Source organism: Penicillium psychrosexuale (genome assembly GCF_028828465.1).
Source record: "Penicillium psychrosexuale strain IBT 29551 chromosome Unknown utg000001l, whole genome shotgun sequence".
NCBI lineage: Eukaryota > Fungi > Ascomycota > Eurotiomycetes > Eurotiales > Aspergillaceae > Penicillium > Penicillium psychrosexuale.
The window spans coordinates 1,071,468-1,094,005 of NW_026643186.1; the positions used below are offsets into that span (position 1 = coordinate 1,071,468).

At 50.8% G+C, this 22,538-nt stretch overlaps 9 protein-coding genes across 9 annotated transcripts; 2 read left to right on the forward strand and 7 right to left on the reverse strand.

The window, feature by feature from the left end:
* Positions 1-725: 725 nt before the first annotated feature.
* Positions 726-1,724, reverse strand: N7518_000401 (putative carbonyl reductase; the record flags this gene model as incomplete). Its single annotated transcript, XM_057181329.1, has 3 exons — positions 726-973; positions 1,028-1,411; positions 1,472-1,724. 3 exons carry the CDS (start codon positions 1,722-1,724, stop codon positions 726-728), a joined length of 885 nt encoding a protein of 294 aa, XP_057046679.1.
* A 1,446-nt stretch (positions 1,725-3,170) lies between these two features.
* N7518_000402 (uncharacterized protein) lies at positions 3,171-5,795 on the forward strand (the record flags this gene model as incomplete). Its single annotated transcript, XM_057181330.1, has 1 exon — positions 3,171-5,795. One exon carries the CDS (start codon positions 3,171-3,173, stop codon positions 5,793-5,795), a length of 2,625 nt encoding a protein of 874 aa, XP_057046680.1.
* A 402-nt stretch (positions 5,796-6,197) lies between these two features.
* N7518_000403 (Voldacs domain-containing protein) lies at positions 6,198-7,159 on the reverse strand (the record flags this gene model as incomplete). Its single annotated transcript, XM_057181331.1, has 2 exons — positions 6,198-6,804; positions 6,879-7,159. 2 exons carry the CDS (start codon positions 7,157-7,159, stop codon positions 6,198-6,200), a joined length of 888 nt encoding a protein of 295 aa, XP_057046681.1.
* Positions 7,160-8,056: 897 nt separating this feature from the next.
* Positions 8,057-8,652, reverse strand: N7518_000404 (uncharacterized protein; the record flags this gene model as incomplete). The annotated part of the gene is made up of 2 exons (XM_057181332.1): positions 8,057-8,580; positions 8,637-8,652. The coding sequence occupies 2 exons, from the start codon at positions 8,650-8,652 to the stop codon at positions 8,057-8,059; spliced, it is 540 nt and encodes a 179-aa protein (XP_057046682.1).
* A 283-nt stretch (positions 8,653-8,935) lies between these two features.
* Positions 8,936-12,364, reverse strand: N7518_000405 (CAZyme family AA7; the record flags this gene model as incomplete). The annotated part of the gene is made up of 1 exon (XM_057181333.1): positions 8,936-12,364. The coding sequence occupies one exon, from the start codon at positions 12,362-12,364 to the stop codon at positions 8,936-8,938; it is 3,429 nt and encodes a 1,142-aa protein (XP_057046683.1).
* An 858-nt stretch (positions 12,365-13,222) lies between these two features.
* On the reverse strand, positions 13,223-14,352 carry N7518_000406 (uncharacterized protein; the record flags this gene model as incomplete). The annotated part of the gene is made up of 4 exons (XM_057181334.1): positions 13,223-13,685; positions 13,743-14,113; positions 14,169-14,254; positions 14,319-14,352. 4 exons carry the CDS (start codon positions 14,350-14,352, stop codon positions 13,223-13,225), a joined length of 954 nt encoding a protein of 317 aa, XP_057046684.1.
* Positions 14,353-15,527: 1,175 nt separating this feature from the next.
* Positions 15,528-17,704, forward strand: N7518_000407 (FAD-binding oxidoreductase; the record flags this gene model as incomplete). Its single annotated transcript, XM_057181335.1, has 4 exons — positions 15,528-16,470; positions 16,530-16,983; positions 17,054-17,201; positions 17,270-17,704. The coding sequence occupies 4 exons, from the start codon at positions 15,528-15,530 to the stop codon at positions 17,702-17,704; spliced, it is 1,980 nt and encodes a 659-aa protein (XP_057046685.1).
* Positions 17,705-18,077: 373 nt separating this feature from the next.
* N7518_000408 (uncharacterized protein) lies at positions 18,078-20,402 on the reverse strand (the record flags this gene model as incomplete). The annotated part of the gene is made up of 1 exon (XM_057181336.1): positions 18,078-20,402. One exon carries the CDS (start codon positions 20,400-20,402, stop codon positions 18,078-18,080), a length of 2,325 nt encoding a protein of 774 aa, XP_057046686.1.
* A 738-nt stretch (positions 20,403-21,140) lies between these two features.
* On the reverse strand, positions 21,141-22,488 carry N7518_000409 (serine hydrolase domain-containing protein; the record flags this gene model as incomplete). The annotated part of the gene is made up of 3 exons (XM_057181337.1): positions 21,141-21,562; positions 21,618-21,915; positions 21,964-22,488. 3 exons carry the CDS (start codon positions 22,486-22,488, stop codon positions 21,141-21,143), a joined length of 1,245 nt encoding a protein of 414 aa, XP_057046687.1.
* Between the last annotated feature and the right edge of the window lie 50 nt (positions 22,489-22,538).

Consider the following 22,538-nt stretch of genomic DNA (forward strand, 5'->3'; position numbering starts at 1 on the left):
GTCGGCGTATAGTTCGGCCTTGTACAAGAGTACCTAAAGCAGGACGGGGTGGCTAGATATAGGGGCTACAGGGAGCATTTTCTTACCTAGATTACCAGAAATATATTTTTGACCTATGCTATAGCACTCTACGTAGTCTGAGAAGAATACTAGGCAGTATAGGTAAGAGCCTGTATTCGGCCTAATTAGGCTTAGAGTAAGCTATGATAATCTTATTGGCTCTCTGAAAATTCAAGGTATCTAATTGGTGGATTACTAAGAGTAGGTCTACGCCTGAGGCATACACCCATTTTGAAATGAAATAATATTTTAGCGTTGAAATTGAAATTGAAATGATATTTTTAATTTTCAAGCGAACTTAACAGCCCTACATTCCAGATGACATTGGCGGGGTTAATCAACGCCACGCAGGGATTGGGCCATTATTCCCACAAGGACGGCATAGTCTCATAGCATCATTGGCTCGGCAATCGCGCACAAGCAGAAATGGACTGGTCGTGCCGGTGATGGGTAAATGCTTCCGTCGGGATCTGGCATCGCTGGCACCATTTTACCGGGCGAGTCATTCTGGACATGATGAAGAAGGGCTGTTGCAAATGAAATATTTTGATTCAGACTCGTCCATCTAAACTGTTCATCGTTACGTTCGTCTATCATCACATTCAAATCAAATTGCTGTCCAAAATCCACGCTCTATACGAAAGATCCTGCTTTTTAATTCAGGTTTAAGGTGCGCAGTAGCCCCCATCAACGATAATATCGGCACCGGTGGTGTAGCTGGAAGCATCGGAGGCAAGGTAGAGGTAGGCACCCTTCAGTTCCTGCGCTTGGCCCTCACGGCCCATCGGGATCTTATCGCGCCAGATATTCTTGGTGTCTTCGGCCACAAAGTTGGAGATCTCAGTCGCAATGTAACCGGGGGATACGGAGTTTGCGCGAGCAAAGCGGACCCATTCGACAGCAAGAGATTTGCCTAGGAAGGCGTTAGTAGAGCGATGGAGCTCATGGAGTCTGAATAACAACTTACAAAGATGAATGACCGCAACCTTAGCGGCGTTGTAGGCGGCCTGCATCTGGGGGAAGTTGACGATATGACCGCTCATAGAGGCAGTAGCAACGAAGCTGCCGTATGTGAAGTTGGTGAGTTTGTTACCGTTGGCATCGGTTCCTTCTTCCTTCTGGCGGCGCCAGTGCTCAGCGGCGGCCCTGGCACAGTAAAAAGTACCGTCGAGATCAGTGGAGATTACATCGCGGTAGTGGGTGAGGGGACCGTCGACCATGGGGCCCTGAGTCCATGGAATACCGGCGTTAGCAATAAAAACGTCGAGACGGCCATTGAATTCCTTGACAACGTCGTTCACGGCGTTCTCCACAGCCTTTGCGTCGGTAACCTGAACCTGATAAGCCTTGGCTGCAAAATTAATCTTGTTAGAATGATATAAAACCAATCACATTGCGGAATTCTACGCACTCTGAACACCGTACTGCTCGGCGATCTCGGCAGCCCTTTCAATGCACTTAGGGTTGCTATTATACCACAGGGCCACATTGGCACCGGCCTCGGCTAGACCCTGAGCAACGGCTAAACCGATACCAGCGCCAGCACCGGTAACAATGGCAGTCTTTCCCTTGAGGGAGAACATGCTCATGAGGTTGGGATGCTCAGGAGCAGTGGTATTGTTGTGGACAAAGAGTCCATTTTTGGTCACAGGGTTAGCAGCCATTGTAGCAAACGAAGAGTAGATAGAGAGAAGATGAGAAAAGGGAAGGGGAAAATAGCAAGCTCGGGGGAGCACTTAAATAGAGAGCCTGTGAGGGGCAAATCAAGGAATCTCTAACTGATACACGGTGAGCGACGTGCTGGCGGGGCTACTCACTACTATGTATAGACCTTGGTGGGGATCCTCGCATTGTGCCTTAATGGCGCTAGTTCCTGTACATAGTGGATAAAGAAACTATTCAGAGTCGTCATTGACAGGGTATCATGGGATCTATCATAATTCTCTGCTGTTAAGTAGACCTGTTCGACACGGTCAGGTCTATTAAAGATTGGAGAGGCTATTCCAACCTGGGCATATCCGGCGGGGAAATGCGACGTGGAATCTCCACTCTGCACTTCCCCTAGAGATATACAATTGGAATCGCATCGAAACCTATCGTTCCAGCTATAGAAGATCAATCTCCTAACTATTACTGACTTGACCCTTCTTCTAGGGAATGGCCAAGATGCCGAGGTCCTCCATTCCGACTCCCGATCGCGGACGGCAGCACGGAGTACAGGTGCTTGAACTGGCTTTTCTGGCAATGATTGGAAACTGCGAAGATTCGAAGCACTGCTATCAGTAGGAACCAACTGAACCTGGCCATTTGTCCACAGGGTGATTATCCAATGCATGATCACTCGACAATCCTACCGGTATACTATTAATATATATAATCCGGGACTGCCGAAGCCACTCGGTCGGAATCAAAATGGATCACTTATCCGAACAATAATAGCGTTGACCAAGGGTGCACTGATATTGTTGGTTGGTCGTAAATATCGTCAAAGGCGACCAGTGGAACGCGTCATGGTTGAACACTTTCATGGGTGCGTGAGCCATTTATCTACTCCGTAGTTATTACAAATATGTCTGAAAAGGCACCCTGGATTCCATCGAACAGAGATGTCAAAGAAAAGGTAGGAAGAGGGTACTTGGAAGAGCGATAAGTTCTTGTCAAGTATAAACCGGGGTTGACGGCATTAGAAATACATTTCCCACCACGAAATACTGATCCTCAGATGTGCCAATGGCCTACTGGCATGATTATGTTCGTGGCGCTGTCCATGTTGAAACATGGTCGAAGGGGGTAGTGTGGCCGCCAACATTCTTTGCATCGGGTGGTGATGAATTAGCATTCCTCGGCTAGAATCAATGTTCCCATAACAATTGGCGCTCCCTTGATGGAATGCCAGTAAACTTCGTTGTTTCTTATTCCTGTGAGACTTTGTTGTGTTCCATGAGGAGTCTGTGAAGTTTCGTTGTGGCCGTTTTGATATAGCGATACTTCGCGACATCGCATGTTGACGACCAATCCGCTACTCACGGATGAGGAATTCAAAAGACCACATCCCCTAATTGTGTCCATACAGCCTCGGAATCAGCCCAGTTACACTCTAGCAGGCGAGCATGCTGGCGCTGCCAGCCGTCATCGCGATAGCCGCTTGTAGTGCGGCCGTCTTCATTGCCGTCTCAGTGGTCAGCGTTGTTGTCTGGGTCAGGTATCGCAAGGAGCGCCATGCAATACGACTGGTGAGCTTTACGCAGAGACCACGAAGTCGCTTGCAATCTTGCCAGGTGGATACCTTGACTGAACTGAGCCGGGCAGAGGGAAGCGTCTTAAGGGCACATGGGCAGCTTCCATATGGTAAACCGTCGGAATGGGGACAATTAACGTCGAGAGAAAGTTTGCTTCGTCTGAAAAATGACTCGGAATCTTCTTTGCCGGTCACCGAGAAAGCACGATCTTTCCGCAATTCCCTTTCTCGATCTCGTTCCAAGCGCCTATCACGATTGTCTCACAAATGCATGAGCTCGTTGGCCACATTGAGTGAATCGAACGATCTTCCGAGCCCACCACCTAAAGCATCAATATCAATATCGAAAGAAGACGTCCCACTTTCGGCGGTCGAGGGGATTCTGGAGTTACCAGCAGAAAGAACCCCAACCCAAACGCCAGATCTCAACGAGGATGAAGCTGGGTTCCATCTAGGTGTGAAACCCCCTCCAGTACGAGAGCGATCAGGTCTATTTCCTGTTTCAGAAGACCGTAACTCGTCTGGCATGTTTGATTCAACCACCATTGAAGATTCTCCTAGTCGTATTCGCGGGGGAAGTATTGCTAGTCAAACTGCCGGGATGATGCCTGGTCACCCGGTACCTCCTCCACCAACTGCATACCCTCCAGACAGATTCAGCTACGCTAGGAATGACTCTGTGATGAGACTTTCCTCTATGAGTCTGGATACCACCAATAGCTCAATTTTGGATGACGGTAGAACTGGTTCTAGGTCGGCTGACACCGATCAGACCTCACCCGTCTTGCCCTCTGGCACGTTTGTACCTTTCAGTGCTGCCGACGTTGGAGTTAAGGATGGTCGGAGGAGCTTTATTGCCACAAACACCTCTATCCCGCCTATGCACAACTTCCCTATCCGCTCTTCTTCGACAACTGAACCTCGCCATAAATCTGCGTGCCCGTCACCTCGACGAAGTTTGACGACTCACCACTCGGGCGCCTCCATCGATCGTTTTGGTGGTGCTCCACGTCGGACTGACTCCATGTCTTCATTTAATCCCCCTTCAAGACATGCCTCCTTGCGGTCTGGGACGGTTGGGCGTTTGGGACATCAAAATTCAGTCTCGTCCTGGCGATCATCGGGCTCCCACATATCCTCTGTCCCACATGGCAATCAGTTCCGAAACAGCATCGGCTACGATAATTTCGAAATGGATAATGACCCCTTCTACGTTGGCTCGCCCGGGGGTGGGACTCTGTTCCATCAGGTGAGATCACCAGGCAACTCAGCCAACACCAAGCCACCAAGCCCGATGCAGCGTACCAGTCTCTCTCTAAAGGGCAATCTTCCCTCTGCACTCAAGGGTGGAAATCCACAACGCAAAGGTCACCGACGTCAAAACTGTGTCCGTATCTCTATCCATCCACCCATGACATTTGGGTCATCGACGTTCTCTCCTACTGTCAAAGAGGAACCAGAAGATTTCGACAAGATGGAGGAGCTGGATCTCCGTGAGATCTCAATCAACACCCCAACAAAACCCTTGCATTCGTTGCCACCAAGTGCAGCGTCCCCTCTGTCCTCTTCAAGGCGCAGCAAGTACGGCAGTCGACATGGCAAGCCCAGTCTGGGCTCCCTCGGGCCACTAGTCGAGGAGCCGCAGCCTCCAATGTACGACGACAGTCCTTGCAAGAAGAGAAACCGTGTTTCATCTGCCATGGCCAATAAGCCTCCATTCACAAACCATCGCGCTCTCCCTGAACTGTTCACCTCTCTCCCTTTGTCTCACGGCACCTCTCTCACCAATACTCCCTCTCCCGAAAGAGTGCCCCCTGTATGGGAGCTCCCCGAGCCATACCACGAAAACTCCCTCGGCATCGGCAGCCCACGACGGTCAGCAGTAAAGGGGCCTCGCAACCAACCCGGCGTCAGTCCAGCTCGAAGGCAGTCAACTTGCATTTCCTTAGCATCCTCCCATCATACGCTAGACAGTCCCTTGGCCTCTCCCAGCCGCCTCCCTTTCGTCATGAGTATCACAGGAACAGAAGGTAGTGACTGGCGCAGATCCACAGACTCACACCAACGCATGAGCACCGGTTCTCCAGATCGCTCATTCCGCCAAGATCGTGCTTCAATATCTCGCCTGGATGACGGGCTGGGTCCCATCGGTGCTTCTCCATTCTACAGCCCCCGCCGGTCCTCAATGGTCCAAGACCACGTCACTATCTTTGAGGATTCTAACCAGCCCACCTCCTATCCTCGAACCTCCATGCAGCCCCCAATTGGGTCGTTCCGCACGCCTGACTCCTCCCCTACCCGTGGCAAGAACGGTGCACCCCGTTCCATGCCAACCAACCAACAACTACCGCCTCATATGTCGAGCCACCATACACCGCCCACTCCTACTTCTCCCCGCCGAGGCATGACTACTCCAACTGGTAAAGGGCTCGGACTGGGAATTGGAACTGCCACACCTGCTAGCCTTTACGATGGCGACGGATTCCTACGGGAATAGATTAATCATGCTGTCTTTTGTGGACTTTGAAAGCGACAGTTTTCTTTTGATTTGTTTTGATTTCTTTTTACTGTGCAGTATCTGATACTAGCACAAAAGCTTCGGGGTCATTTTCTTCTACCTGTTTTTATTTGTTCTATTACTTCTTATTTCGCTTGTCGCCTCATGTTCTGTCCTTTTCTTCTGTCTTTATGTTTGGTGTGTGTTTTATGAGGTTAATATTCATGAAAGAAAGACGAAATCATTAGTAGAAATCCAATCCAACCCTTCTCTATGTACGTATGTTTCCTTGGAATAATAGCCCTTAGTAAATGATCCATTGGTAGCTTACTATGTAACGAAAGTAATTTGAACGCCAATCCTGCGGTATCTCATATCATCCTTAAAGCATCCTGATCACAATCAATCCGTCTTGCGCCACTTTGTCTCATCCTCAACACCATTCTCTTCGACTCCATTCTCACCCTCCCGAGCCCGAACAGTCCCAGCGCCAGGCCCAAGCGGGAAAGAAGGCGGCTCACCAGCAGCAATCCAATTCCCGTCCGCATCAAAGAACTGATCCATATTGTCCGCAGTGATCCACCCAGAGCTGCCATCAACAGGCGGGGGCAAACCACCATTTCCAAGCTGGAAGACACCATCGTGCTCCTCCGCCGAAACGAACCGAGGCCCATCCCCGTCATCCTCGTCGCCCTGGTCAAGAGGATCCGGGTGTAAGTTGGAGCACGCTGAGACAGCGTCGTAGAGCTGCTGCGTGGGTGTATCTGTCTCCCGCTCCACAGGCTCTGCTAGCGCGGCGTCGGCGGGCAGCACCACTGTCATTGTGAGGCATTCCTCTTCGTCGTCGGCAGAGGGCGCACCCGCACCCGGCGTCGCGACCTGCATGTACAGGCCCTGGACTTCGGCATCGGAGTCTGGGACGCGTAGGCGTTGGAGTGCGTGCAGGGAGATCGAGGGGTAGGGGATCGACACGCCTGTCGAGGCGGCGGGGGAGAAGAGCAGGAACTTGCTGTTGGGTGATGAATTTAGTCAGTTGGTGTCCTGGTTTTCGGATGGGAGGGGGAATTAATAGACTAAACTCACTCGGATGTCACCCAGGTATCCACGCCTGAGATTGCGATCTCCTTCTCGTCGCCGTCCTGCTGGTCATGGCTTGGGGCACCGTTGTTGGTAGCTTCCTGACCGCGCAGGGCATTCAGTGCTGGGGCGGCGAGTAGCTCGCGCTCGAGAATGACGATCTTGCAGCGCTGGCTGTGGTAGTACAATACTGGGGGTCCGGAGTAGAAGGAGCTCGGGGTGCGCGACTGGTGTTCAGCCAGTGGCACGAAGGAGGAGGCTTCGGGGGAGCTGCGAATGACCTCCATGTTGGAGTCTGTGTGTGATTGTAAAGAGGGAGAAAAATGATTGAATGATATGACGAGGTGATGGAATAAAAAAGAGCTTCCGGCGCGCGGGGTGGAGCTTTTCCGCGAGCTTAGGAGCCGCAGTTGGGATTGTTGACAGACACCGCGTGGATCAGAACACTCACTTACCTTTCTGCTAATTTGTCTATATAACATAAAAACCATATGGTATATACAATTACTCTGGTAACTCTTAATAAAGATAAGTCACCTTATTGTAGGAAGTAAACCGAGGGCGTTGAGGGGAGCTTAGACAGATACAGATACTAAGCTCATACTAATATAGGTGCCAATTGTGACGAGCAGTGTCTTTAAGAAGAGTACTTAATTCAAGATGATCGATATGAGGAAGGAAACCAAGAAATAGGAATTCACCTGATAGATATATATAACCAGCGTCAGGAACACTTTTGATAGAAACACACAGTCGTATTTGATCATTCGCATGTAGGAATCTTATATGCAGCATTATTGACAGATCTTGAATACTTGCTATACCGTCTTTTCATAGCAATAATTGCGTCCATATGACAGTCCATAGGCAGCCATTTAAAGGAACAATTGCGAAATCATTCACCCCATTCATCCGACTCTTCCAGCACAACATAATCTTAGCACTGACAGTCAAGACCCTGCTACCACCACGGCAAAGGAAAATGTCGCAGCCTCGGGTGATTATAAACTGCTTGACAAGGCCTTCGAAGAGCCCAGCGCTGGAAGTCCGCTCGAAACATAGTGTATCCAAGGAGACATACTTTCAGAGAGTGATCCACTGTGTCACATTGAGAATTCGATTCCCAAGCATCCAGTGATGTAAAGAGCAATGAGAGATTAACTCTCTTGCAAGACCATCCTTCCTCATTTCACACCTAAACCACCAAACGCCCTATCCAACTCCTCCCCGTCGTTATGCGGAACCATAGTCGGTAACTGCGAAGAGCCCTGGTCAGGGGAAGGACTATCCAAAAGGCTTGTAGGGGCATCGCCATTTGCGTCAGGGGAGGTATTCGCCCGGCTAGGCTGAAGGAGCTTTTCCTCGCGGTCAAGCCACCCAGGAGCGAGGCGTCTCTTTTCCGCTAACTCGCGTTGTTTGATAGCCTCTTTCCATGTGTTGATCGCTTGCTCCGCGTTGGCGCGAGCCTGGTTCAAATGTTGTTCGAGGGAGTGACATGCGGCGAGGACATCGTCTGGATGAGCTGCGTGCTCACCGCTTGGGGAGACGACATACCGGGCCTTACCATCCGGGCTGTTTGGATCGATTGTCACTGACGGGGGTAGAGACGAGGGGACAGATTTGTACGTGTAGGGTAATGTGACGGAGGTGGGGAGGGTGATGAAGGGTGAAACGGTCAGTGGGACCTGGGCAAGGAGAGGGTGGGGACCTAGAACAGTGTTAGCTATTTGCATATATACGAGCGAGGATGATGGAAATACTGACGATAGGAGTCGTACATGGTTGAGTTGTTGAAGATGCTGATCAACTGCGGAGTAGCGGAGTAGCGGAGTCACGGAGATGGTACCTCACGACCCCCGTGGTAAACAGTTGAAGCACAACCACAACATTCACATATTACGCACTACTCCAATGATTGATTAGATAGAAATTATGTCAATCGACTTGTTAAGGCATCGGGAGAATTAGACGGTTAGGATGTTGTAGATCGAACTGGCAAATGTAGCAAAATTCAACTAAAAGAAGAGAGATCTGCACTCTACATTCCAACATTCTCGCCTTTTCTAGGCGCCATCAAACACCAAAAGGCTTTGAACATTGACGTCAAATCCACGCTGGCGCAACGCTTCCCGACCGCGATGAACAGGGAACTCAGCCACGACCATGACGCTGACATTAGCAATGCCAACTTCACCTAGGAGCTGGAGCACTGCACAGAGTGTATTCCCCGTGGCGAGCACATCATCTACAACCACCACCGAAGCACCTCTAGGGATCAAATCCCGTTCTATCTCAATCCTATTCTCATTTGAACTGGATGCCGAAGAGATATGTGAGGTAGACTTGAGGACGGAAACGGTGGGTGGCGGCAGTTTCCCGGCTTCCCGAATCAGCACCAAAGGCACATCAACCCGCGAGGCCAACGCCGACGCATAGATGAAGCCGCCGGTCTCACAACTCACTATCACGTCAACCTTGGCCCATTTACCAGTGAAGTGAGTCTGTAGCAGAGAGGTGCACAGGGCTAGCCCACCCGGCTGCTGGCAGATGTTGAGCACATGGCGGAATTCGACGCCCGGGCGTGGAAAGTCAGGTACCGGACGCACCATGTTGGCTAGTCGCTGGAGGTCTCCATCGAGGAAGCGAATCAGGTATTCTTCGGCAAACCTTTTGGCCGCGTCGTTTCCGGTCACGTCATTATTGAAGATGAGGCCGGGGCGGCTGCCATTCTCGTTGTCGCCACGATCAGAATCACCGCCATGGCAGCCTCGGCGGGCAAGCCGTGCCTCTTTGCTACTGTTCACCCGGACCTCGAGCAGTCTGCTGCCTGGCACCAAATGCGAGAAGGCTGCAACTGGCGCCTCATCTCTCATTCCGGTGATTAGCAGCACATGTACGTCTCCGGCACCGTTTACCACATTTAGAAAATGCTCCTCTGGCAACCGAGGTCGATGTCGCACTTGGCTCTGGAAGAACGCTGTCAACGCTGGCCGATGTTCCTCTTTATAGCCACGGTCTTGAAGCAGGCGGTTGAAGTCGGCACCAGTGGCCGCCGCGTATTCTCGCTTGGTCGCATCGCTAATGCTGACTGCGCGCGCCATAAGGCTTTTCTGGGTGTGTTCAAGGAATACGGAGACCCAGATGTCGGCGCAATAATCCTTACCAGCGCCGCTTACGCCTGTGACTAGAATGACAAGCTTATGTTCTATGGGCGCTCTAGGAAGCGGGCAGGTGTAAGCTAGCACATTATGCGGATCCGAGCTGCGCTTGAGGCGAGCCAGGCGTGACCGGTTCGACCCAAAAGCCTTGGCCGCCAGCGCGGCGTCTCTAGGGTCCGGCCCCAGGTCTGCGCCGTAAACTCCGCTACTCGTGGGCAACAAGTCGCTAGCGACCTTATACACCCACCGTACGGCGGCTTGTGCGACTTCGGTTCCATCTTGGTCGCGTGGCCAGACGCCAGTGATCACGCAGGCAAAGTCCCAGTCTCGACAACCGAAAGCAGTCGCATCGGCCGCCAGGTCACTGATAGCTCCGCCACCTTGTAGCAGATTGAGATAGCACAGTGGCGAGGGGCGAGTCTCAACGGCTGCTAGCAATATTTTGGCGACATTCAACGCGCCAATACTTTTTAAGAATAAACATCGCTTGAATGCTGATGTCTTGGTGCTGGTCTGCCCACTGTGCATTCCGGACATGTACATATCGGCGTCAAACAAGCCGACGCAGTCCACGACCTGAAAATTGTCTTCCCGCCCGAAAATTGTTGCTGCGGGCGTGGGCATGGGCGTGGAGATGGGTGTCCCAGAGGTGCGCCCGTTCGCGGAAGATTCAAACATGGTCACGCCAAGATGCAACTTTCCGAGGTCCCAATACAGATACGCGTCCACAGAATAGTTCCGAGGAAGCTTCCTCGCGACTAAGTTATCAAAATCGCTGAGCCTGCCCTGCGCCTCGAGATTGTCACTCAGCGGGACAACCCAATTTCGAATTGAGAACACCGGAGCCGCGTGAGCCTGGAAAGTAACGCTGACCACGATACCGAAGTTGGTTCCAGCTCCTTTTATCGCCCACAACAGATCGGCTTCGTTTTCTGGGCGCACGGCACCGGTCGGCCAATGTTGGCTTGGTACACGGCCGATGCAAAAGGCTTGGCTAGAGTCGACGCTGACCATCACGGCACCGACGATGGCGTCACACGCGAGCCCGTATATCCTAGCCAGGTGCCCGATGCCGCCTTGTAGCCATAGCCCCGCGCCTACACTTGGGCGGGCCCCTAAGGGCACTGTCATGCCGGCTGCCATGGTCTTGCGGACAATATCCCCTATCTTGCAGCCCGCCTCGGCGACAACCAAGGGAACAGAATCAAGACCAGATTCTAGTCCACTATCCTCGGCTGTGATAATGTGCACTTGTTCAAAGGCGCTCATGTCGACCGAAACGACGTTGGGACGTAGGCAGTGGCCGCTGTGACCCCCGCCAACGACGGTCAAATTAACACCGTGCTTCAGAGCCCATTTAACACACTGCTGAATTTGTCGTACCTCTGTCGGCCTAACAGTCGAGGCGGGGTGGTGAAGATGAGCCTCTCGGTTCTTAACAGCTTCGCCCCCTTCCAACAATGGCACCTGTGCTGTCAGCTCCGGCAATGCGGTCGCATGGTGGGTGAAGGCCGACATGATGTTGGGCGAGCTGAATAATAGATGGTCTGGGTGAGCCTCCTCGCGGCCCAAGGCGCGGCACACCTCACGCCATTCAATTCGGGTATCCTTGTCCGCCTCCACATCTCGAATGGCAAACCCCGCGATGAAAGGAGCAAAAGAATCCAGTATCTCGTCACTATTAGCCACGCGAACAGCTCCCATAGGAAAACAAGCGGTACGATGGCACACTAATCCGTCGAGGTGTAGGGTCAAGTCGCGATGAAAAATCACCACCATTCCTCCTTCGGGTTGCTTAACCAGCATTTCTAGCGCTTGTTCGATGAACCTGGTTTTTGGCATCATATCATGCATGCCATGACAAGATAGGATAACATCGAACTTTTCGTCACTGTCACGCGTATCAGTACTATTCGTGTCGCTCTCTACACCGAATAGAATTCGCTGGACATCAGGCGGGCTTTCCAGACAGGGCAGCGGGGACTCTGCCTCTGATGTCGAGCAAAGCCATTTTTCCAACCCTGTAGCAAGCAGGCCATTGGGCTCGAATGCAGCGTATTTCCTTATTTTCCGCCTCAGACGACCAGACAGATATCCAAGTACGCTCTTTGAGCCGGGTCCGATTTCTAGCACCGATATCTGGATATTCGAGTCCAAGAGAGAAGCTAGCAGCTGAGAGATCTGAGGGATGATGAAGTCTTGGTATGTTGGACCCTGCAGTAAGATATCGAGGCCAGCGTTGTACTGAATGTCTGATAATGGCTGATTCGGGGATGACCCCGTTGCGGTGGCTTTTTGCCTAAGAGCCCACTTGAGGGAGTCGAGAGTGGCCATGTTGATTCAACGTGGGTAAAAATGATGAGAATGGTGGGTTTGAACTTCACGGCATTGTACTTTTTGCTACAAGCAAACTAGTTTGTGGCGGGAGTTGGCAGCTGTGAAAGCCACTTCTGGCTAGGTGCAGGTTGGAGCCTGAGCTATGCTGCTGGTCTATTTTGTCACAGATATCATCTCATGCAAGGCACAGGCAGCATTTGTTCCCACGATAGCAGCAGGCACAAGACTGACTATTTTGGTAGCTAAGTTGTTCACCACTAATGACACTTAAATGATGCATTTTTGTCTAGGTCTCTCCAGCTTTTATGGCTTAGGTAGGTAGCGCAGCATTATTGCCCAGCACTTTTGGAATACTATGCTGGCAACCCTTGGTCTTTCCATCGATGTTGTGGCTACATACATATATGTAGGTAATGGGTCTTATATTCACACAGCCTACCTCTATCTAAAGAGTGGTGTCAAACCGGAGTCTGACCCACACCCACAGTGGATCAGCACTCCTTCCGCAGACGACCAGGGTGACCCGATCAGAAACAACTCCGAGCTGAGGAGAAGAGGGACTGGATTGTGCTCTTGATTCGATGATACGAATTCAGACGAGACGCTTCTCAGTTCTGATGCACAAAACCACTGATGGATGCTTAATATTTCTGGGGCCCCTTCTGCCTAAAGATAAACCCCGCTCGAAGGCGGTCGCTATGAAAGCGGTATGCCCCCCCTTTCTGCCAGTTGTATTGACGGTCTCCGTTACTTGCAACTATTACTACACAGTTCAAGAAGCTTCATTCTTACAGTTGTGTATTTAATCGAGCTAGAGTACATCTATGGAACAAACAGAGCAATATTCCTCCAAAATCATTTAGAACGCCTGCTACTTCCCTTTCCGTAGACAAGACTCTCCGTACTGCTGGTATCCTGCTCCTCGCAATTAGACCGACCCCACGTAACCTCCATTTCCGTTGTCATGGTGATCACATTATCGGCTTTCGATTTCGTGTGACTATGGCCAAGCTCGCCACCGCCAGCTTCAACGGTGATGGTCTGGTCGTGCGTGCGGCGTGTGAAGTTTGACGTGTCCTCGAGGTTGTAGCCCAGACGGTTGCTGGAGCTGTTATACCGGCCGGTGCGGCTGGAGCCGAAGAGCTTCGGGACGAGCCGGGTAACGAGCGGCTTAAACGAGGGAGCACACGCAGCGATGAACGATAGGCCAACTTCGATGGTGGACACACAAAAGAGGACCGAGTGCGTGTAATTCTCCGGCATATGACGGTCGAAATGGTCAAGGAGAATGAGTCGAATAATGCCAGCCGCCACAGTTCTTTATTTATTAGTATCAGATTGATGGGGAAAGAAGACGTTCGGTTGAGCAACTCACAAAAGACCCAAGGACAGAATGCCAATCAGCATCAACTTCTGTCTCCGTTGCATCTGCAGGCGATATACGATCCAGGTGGGTAGTATTAAGGCAAGGATATCCGTGAGAATGGAAACTGAGGCCGTGCCGGTGACGAAGTTCGCAAAGTCAAGACATTTCGCATTGGGATATGAAGCCGCATCCCAATTAGCGGCAATTGGGATGCAATGCAGAACAGTGATAAGAAATGTAGTGATGGCGGCGATACCGTTGAAAATTAAGAGACCCCAGATGGCCAGGCGTACTGAGTGTTTCTGGCCGGTTAGACGAAGCAGGAAGAGTAGGATGGAGGTCTTGACGAGGGCTAAAATGGGATTGTAGAGGAGTTCGGTCTATTTCATTAGCAAGCGCGAACGAGTACGGTGAGAAAGGATATATTCCACCCACCGCGTAGGTATATTTGCTGCCGAGAATGGCGGGATAGTCAGTAGGTATATCCCAGACGTTATATCCGATGTACGTATAGATGATCACTAAGAGATGATTAGCTTCATGAGTTATATATGCGCTGGAGCATCCTTGCTGTTCATATCTTACCTTTATAAGACGTAAATGTCTCTGCCCAATACATGATCTGCCTCTGTCAATCCTCCAGGCACTTTCTTAGAGTGGTTGCGGTACTCACCATCGCGAGACAAATAACCCAGTCATCTATTCTCTATTAGTTTCATGGAACCCACAAACGAAGAGGAATTGGATCATTGAACTGACCTGCGGCAAACGATTTCGTCAACGTGCGGCTGTAAAGCCGTAGAGCCACAGCTGCACTCGCGAAGCACGGAAAGGCAAAGATCAGGCCGATGGCCTGCGATTGCAAGTTATCATTAGAGCCCATAATCTCTCCGATTAATCATCTCGTAGGCAAAAAGGCAGCGCCCGTCACCTCTTGTTTTGACAAGAGAAATCCGACTCAGCTGGGCAGCGCGCCAGTTTACATTAAGTATAAGCAACATCCCTGCGACTGGCGTCAAACTCTCACCCGCATACTATATTAAACTGCATCGCCCGAGAAAGTAACTTTCGGACGCCCGTCTATTCCTGTGAAGCCTACTGAGCACAGTAGGTAAGGCCTCGGGTGCGGAGTAATTGTGATCCAATTAGGCCGTCTTCTCTATATTATATGCCTAGGTGCGGTCGTGGAGCCTTGTACTAGACTAGCGTATGGCTTGCGAGCTATTATAATCCAATGAAATCAAGTTAGTCAAGTTTCATGTAAAGACTTAGGGCCTAGGCTGGGGAACTATATTGGGGGCCAAAATCGGCCTTACTTACACTAAAGGTATCAGAAAACGGATTTGACGAACGAACACACTGCTTTTACACCAAATGTGTCAGTATCTTAGAATAAAATCGGAGAAACCCCAGAAATAGAGAGCACTTTATTGATTTTGTGTTTTGTGGGAAGCTAGACGGTGGTAAGCGAAATAATTGCGCCTAGCTGGCTAATATATGCAACTAGTCACTTAGTGCACAATGGCTTTCTTCGCGTCGGCTATAGCACCGAAAGAATAAATTGACCGATATATTTTAATCAAAATATAGCGCCACAAGCCCGATAGTCGCGAAAGCTCTTATGGCTCTGTCGTTCTTGGGTCCCTCGTGCCCCTATAGAAGATATATTTAAGTAGCACTTCTGTCCACATTTTTAGCAGGGAGTTGGCCATATCTTTTGCCTTGACTGGTTAGCCCTTTTCTGTCTCTCTTTCTTTTTTGTTCTTGGAATTGTCGTGCTAAATCTCCTCCGATATGAAGGGCATGTGGGGAGTTACTCTCCTCGCGAGCGCTTCGCTCGCTCAGGCGATATCGACCGCATCACTCACAGAAGCAGCAACTACCGTGGTAGCCGCGGCCAATTCGGCACCATCGTTATTCCAAAATGAGGAGGTGCAGTTGACCGAAGGTGTGCTCTCTGATGTGTCGGCGGCATTGCAGAATAGCACGGTCGCTAACATGTTCGCATTTGCGAGCAACTCCACGGTACTCAAGAGGAGTGTTCATCGTAGCTGCAAGCTAATGCCCGGGGACTCCTGGTGGCCCGTGGCTCCGATTTGGGACATCTTCGATATCTTGCTCGGCGGCAGCCTGTTCAAAGCGGTGCCCCTGGCATCCTACTGCTATCCAGACTGGCCGCAGTACGATGCCGCCAAGTGCGCAAGCGTCACAGCTGACTGGCTCAGCTCGGACCTGCATATGGAGGATCCTACCTCGGTGATGTCGCCGCTATACCAAGGCCGCTCGTGTCTGCCATCACCGTTCAACTATACTGCCAGCTGCACGCAGGGCGCATATCCGACGTATGCAGTGAACGTATCCACCGTGGCTCAGATCCAGCTAGCGGTTAACTTTGCCCGTAACTTGAACTTGCGGCTAGTAGTCAAGAATACTGGACATGATTTCAATGGCAAGTCCTCCGGCAAGGGTGCGCTCTCCATTTGGACCCACCACCTCAAGGACAAGGAGTATCTCCCGAACTTCAAGGCTGCCAATGGCTATGTTGGTCCGGCCATTAAGTTTGGCTCGGGTATCCAAGTCCATGAGGCTTATGAATTTGCTAAGACCCTCGGCCACTCGGTTGTCGGCGGAGAAGCTGTCACTGTTGGTTTGGGCGGTGGCTACGTTGCTGGTGGTGGCCACTCTCCCCTTTCCAGTATGTACGGTCTGGCGGCCGATCAGGTTCTGGCCATGCAAGGTAAGTCTCTTTTTCTATGGAAAATTTGTTCAAAGGACCTCCCTATTAACTCTGTTTAGTTGTTCTGGCAGACGGCAGATTTATCACTGCCACCTCCACTGAGAACTCGGAAGTCTTCTGGATGCTTCGCGGTGGTGGTGGTAGTACCATTGGAGTCGTCACCTCTCTTACAGTCAAAGCCCTACCTCAGCTGCAGACGACTACTGTGACCTTCAATTTCACAATCAGCGACACTCCTGGTCCGGATGCTTTCTGGGCTGCTATTCGGTCCTACCTCGACAATTTTGAGACTTTTGTTGATGCTGGCACCTACGGTTACTTCTATATCGGTGCTTCCGATGCTTTGATTGGTACGACGTATGCCGGTGATCCTGACTATTATTTCCGTATGGAATCCTTCGTCGCACCCAACATGACTGTTGCCCAGACTGAGGCACTCCTGGCTCCATGGTTTGATACCCTCAAAAGCCTTAATATCTCCTTCACTCCGTGGTACAATCACGCGGATAACTTGTACGTTTGAATTCTCCCCGTTCCTTTGCAAAATCTGTGCATCTACATCCCAGCTAAAACTTTCTTCCAGCCATGATGCCTGGGCCGTGGCCTTCCCCCAGGAATACGTTGGAACCGATGTCGTAAAGACTGCCTCTCGCTTGCTCCCCCGCAGCGTTTTCCAGAGCGATGATCTCCGCAATCAAACCTGGGCCGCCTACAAGGATGCTATTACTCAGGTATGTTATATATGTATACACAAATGCATAACCTCTCCCCTTTTGGAATAATTTCTGACTTGGTATAGGGCCTCTTCATTGCCGGCTTTCACATCAGCGGCACCGGCATTGCCGCTGAGCCCCCCACAGACAATGCCGTGCTCCCTGCATGGCGCGATGCCCTCTCACACGTTATTGTCGGTTCTGAATGGAACTTCACCTCCTCCTGGGACGTGGTGGAGAGCTCCTCCCGCTTCGTGACTGAGTGGATGGACGTTCTACGTGAAATTGCCCCAGACTCAGGTGCCTACATGAGCGAGGCCGATCTTGTCGAGCCGAATCTCCAGGATGCTTTTTACGGCGTTAACTACCCTCGACTCTATGCGCTCAAGCAGAAGTATGATCCTACGGGTCTTTTCTTTGCCCTGACTGCCGTTGGTGCTGAGGACTGGGAGGTTCAGACTCTTGATCCGCTGCCTTACTCGTGGAACAACAATGGGCGACTCTGCCCAAAATCTTCTTGAAGGCCCAGACTGTGAAAGACAGGAACAACTTATTCGTTGACCCCTTGGGGCATTTAACACATATTTTGATATCGAAGATGGATGTATCATAGTAATTTAGCGAACTGTAATATATGAACCTCACCTAGAATAACTCAATTAAAGGTTCATAATCGCAGGTGCTTGTTTCCAAATCAAGAAAGATCTCGTACTCTGATAATGCTCCTGCGATACAGAACAGAGGCTTATTTAGAGACGTAGTGCCCGCCAATCATTAGTCCCTTAGTATTCACCGCAATCGTCTACTATGACAACACAACCGGTAAGAGAGCGGCTACCTTACTGTAAAACGCGTCCATCAGTGAATATGAAGTTGATTGCAGAATTGTGGAAGCTATATAACACACCTCTTCCGCAATTCTCTTAACGCGAGTGAAAGGATCTCGGCAATCTCCCGTGCCATATCCGACTTTTTACCTAGTAGCCACAGCCCCTTCATACAATCCTCCGCTTGCTCCATATTCCCCTCGAAATCATGACTGCTCTGCCCGAGAATAATTCCGTCGTACCGCAAGGACTCATCTGCTTCACCTAGAAAGACCATGGAAGCTTTGGTAAATGCTCTGATTAAAACTATCGTCCATGGCTCGGTCAAAAGTGTGCTCTCCTTGACAGCGTGGTGGAAGTCTGACATCTGCGGCACACAAAGGTTATCACTATTTCTGGTAGACGGCGTACCGACTCTTGCCAGAATTGATAGTTCCCTGGCGCTGTGCATCCTAATTCTCCTCGCCACTTGACCGGTGATACGAGTTGCACCATCCACGCCTAGGGAATTCTCGTCGATGAATTCTAGCAGGTCAGCAAACATAAGCGCAGCAAGGTTCCAGTGCGCAGAGATACAGAGGAACCAGCCCCGTATGCGCTGCGGAACCGCATGGTAGTTCTGCACTAGTTCATCGAAGAAGGCGCCGTGCGTTCTATTCCAGTATTCATATAACAACATCGCCATGCGGACAATATCTTCGATCTGCTCTTCAGGAGCACTCTTGCGAACCGCGTTTTGTAGGTAAGACAGGTGGCGGAATAGAAGAACCTTGACTGGCGCTGACTTGATCACGTCTTCAGCGGCAGCCTCATAGGAACAGGGCCAGTGCGTTCGACGCATCTGCTTGAGGTTTCCTTGCAAAAAGAGATCGAGATTCCATCGACTTCTTCCGATAGATTTGTCGATATTCCCGGCTTGCTGGATCTCTTTTTGCCGCTCGTGCTCGCAGTCCTGATCCAGCACCACGACGGGTCGTTCGTTCATAGACGAGGAGAGGGTATCACACATGATAGCCATCCAGTAGAGCAGGCCAATTGTCCCTCGTTCTTCCGCACTCATGGCTTCAATGCCATGGGCCCCTTTCTTGCGACTGCCGTACGGCTTGCCGAGGCCCTTTTCGAGCACGTCGCAGCGAAACTTCAAGGCGTGCATTTTCCGAGCTGCTCTCTCCATGTATACTGGTGGTCCATCTTTGTGTATTATATCGTGTAACTTTGTCAAGACGGATTCGGTGGCAAACCCGGAGCCTTGTTCTTGCACCCGCTGTCTAGAAGGCCGAGTGTCGGGATTCCACGGCCTTTGTGTGAAGCCGAAGATCAGCTCGGCCCATGTAACTCTATACGACTCCAAACCGGCGACTTGTTGGAGCGCGCGCTGCGCCTGCTCCCAAAAGTGGTTCTGAAGAATGCGATCGAACTCGTCGGCGACGCCATTGGCGATTTCATCCTCTCCACCGTCGAGAGACTTGGTCGGATATTTCTCGCGGTGTCGGTAACTGCCCTGTGCCCACTGCGTAGCAAATGCCATGATTGCAAGGTGCAAAGCTTTGGAGGCGGCCTGGTCCTCGGCGCGTGTCAGCTGGAGAAGATTGGAAGACTGTGCGACGCGATCGAGCCGGATCGTGCGCTGATATATCATATCAGACCGTGAATATCCCAATTCGGGTACAAGCTGACGGGTATTTCGTGATCCTAGTTGGTAGGGACAAGTCATATCGCTTAGCCAACACGACAGGTTATGCTCTAGCACATCGTGATATATTTGCAACAGATTGACTGAAGTCAAATAGGAGTTGGATGTGTTAATCATTTGTTGGTCGATGGAAAACGGGGAGAGTGATCTTTGCGGGCTGGGCCAGTCGGAGGATTGCTGGTTGGCAGACATCCAAGCGGAGTCACTCGGTCGCCGCGGGCTTTGGGATGGGGCGGATCCGAGGCTACTGTATGTCTGAGAAGCCTGGGAGGCCAGCCACATCTGTTGATACATTGGATCAAGTTCGAGATCCGAGGGTGGTTGCGTGGAGGTGTTTGGGGAAATGGGGAAGTATGGTGGAATGAGATCAGACACAGACCGTGCAGGCATCAATGCGTCAGGAATATCCACCTGAACATTTTCCTGGGAGGTCTCGGGCTCGTTGAGCATGGAACTGAACAGCGTTGAAGTACAATCGAGCAACGACCCAGACAAATCCACATTTGCTGACTCCGAGTCCCAATTCATAACCTCCCGCGTATAATTTGGATCGAGTAGATTGCTCCATGTTCCAGGTCCGGTTTCAACCTGGAGCTCAATTGACTTCCATGGGAAGAGAAGATCTCGACTCCCATACCCAGAATGAGATTGGCGAGGCGATCTCAGCGCAGACTGAGTCTGTGATCGGGCCCATTCCATAGTACAGCGTTTATTTGTTCTAACACAGTAGGAACAAGGTGATCGCTGGCCATCAAAGTTGTTAATCACTGTTCGTCTAGTCGGGTCCAGGCATGGTGCATCGCATGCTCGCTTGGATTTTCTGCACTGGTCGCAAGAGCGGTACTGACGTCTGGATCTGGATCCTTGTGCAAGTGTCGTGCTTCGTTTCTGGACGGACATACCGACCACTGTGGTTGATTCCTTATCCTTCTTTCTCGTTTTGCCCAGGGGCTGTGAGAATCCGAGATGTCGTCAAAAAGCGGGGAACGAACCACGTAAACCTGCATTGGAACGGATCTTCATATTTAGGGTTTTTTCTATTTTCTGGGGCGTTCGACCCCGCATTCCCCGGATTTCCCTTAGTCCGTACATCCATGAATGCTGAATGGTATTGTCTGTTTTGATCTGAAAGTGTTGAGAATAACTCATAGGTTGACTACAGGAATTTTTACAATTAAATGACACCATAGAGGAGAAGGAAAATATATTACTCTCCACAACTCGGGCTAGCTGAATCTGATAGGAATTAATTAATATGCACCAATCAGTGGCTGTCAAAATGGAGAGTTTCAACTGGACCCGTGACATGCTGACTAATTACAAATATGCACCGGTGAGCATCTTCAGACCAACCCGGTCACATGACTTCTGGGTAAATTATCTGTATTCCTCCTGAAACATTTGAAGGCTGGTAAATTAAAAATAATGTCTCCCACATCAAGCCTTATTGAGGGCTTTGTATATCTCAGCCTCAACTGTTCCCCATAGCCCAAGTACATTAAGGTCTACAAATGGCAGAATCTGTGTACAAACAATCCCTGCAACACCCTTCTCCCTGTCCGCCCACCACCACAAATTCGGGAGCCCAGCCCAGTGCCCTGTGCTAGTTGACCGCCCTGTCGGACCGCCGTTGCTCAGCATGAAAGTGAGGCCCCAACCCTGTGGTGGGTTCCCAGCAACTGGGTACAGCTCAGGAACGGGGTTGGTCAGGTCCGGCTTTGCATCTGGGATGCTTTGACGGCTGTAGTTGGGGAACTGAGGGATCTGGTTAGAGAACATTTCGTCGACGGTCTCCTTGCGAAGCAACTTGCTGCCCGTTTTAGGGCACGTTCCATCATTCAACAGCACAGCGAGGACCTCTGCGGAGATAAGTTAGTGTGTGGTTTCTTCGGGTCGGAGCTACCCGCGACTTACTGCAGTAATCCTGTGGCTTGGCAAATATACCCGCACCACCGCTATTGAACACCCTGGCGACTTCAGCCTTGTTCTCCAGATCAACCACTAGAGGCGCCCGAAGAGGATGGTCTCGGGGCCTCAGGGTCCCATCTGGGTTTCGCTGATTCATGTATGCCAGCTTCTGACGCATGTCATGGCTTGGGATCATGGACATGTTCTTAATTCCAAGGGGCAGGAAGATATTCTTTTGTAGGTATTCGTTGAGCGTCAGGCCAGTTGCGCGTTCCAGTGCGATTCCCGCCCAGTCGATACCAACCTGTACTCATTAGCAATGTGTTTCATGATTCCGAAAGATCATACTTACGCCATATTGCCAACCTTCACCGGGCTGGAATAGCAGAGGCATCTTCATATCTTCAATCCGCCCAGAGAACTCATCCGCGCCGATCGGGTACGACCACTGTCTCAGTCTCTCATTGAAAAATGTATAGCCGAATCCAGCAGTATGAGATAAGAGCATGCGCAGGGTGATCCCATTCTTCTTTTCCTCAAAACTACCGTCTGGCAGCAAAACCTTGAGACTCTTCAATTCAGGGCAAAGACCCTCTGTCTGCTCCGCATCATCCAACTTGAGAATTCCCTGCTCAACCAGTTGCATGCAAGCAAGACCAACCACCACCTTAGTACAAGATGCAATCCAGAAAATGGTGTCGAGGGTCATAGGGTCTTCGGATCCCGCGCCTCGCTTACCCGCGGAGTGAGCGAAAAGTTCGTTGCCATCTTTGCCAACGACCACGACCGTAGTCCCAGGAATGCCGGACTTTTGGTCTTCACAAGCTTTGTCTACAATATCGCGGAGATGCGATTGCACCTGTGCATTTAGAGACATGTTGTTGATGTTTGTGTAGGGAAGGATAGGCGATTGTGGGGAAATTGTGG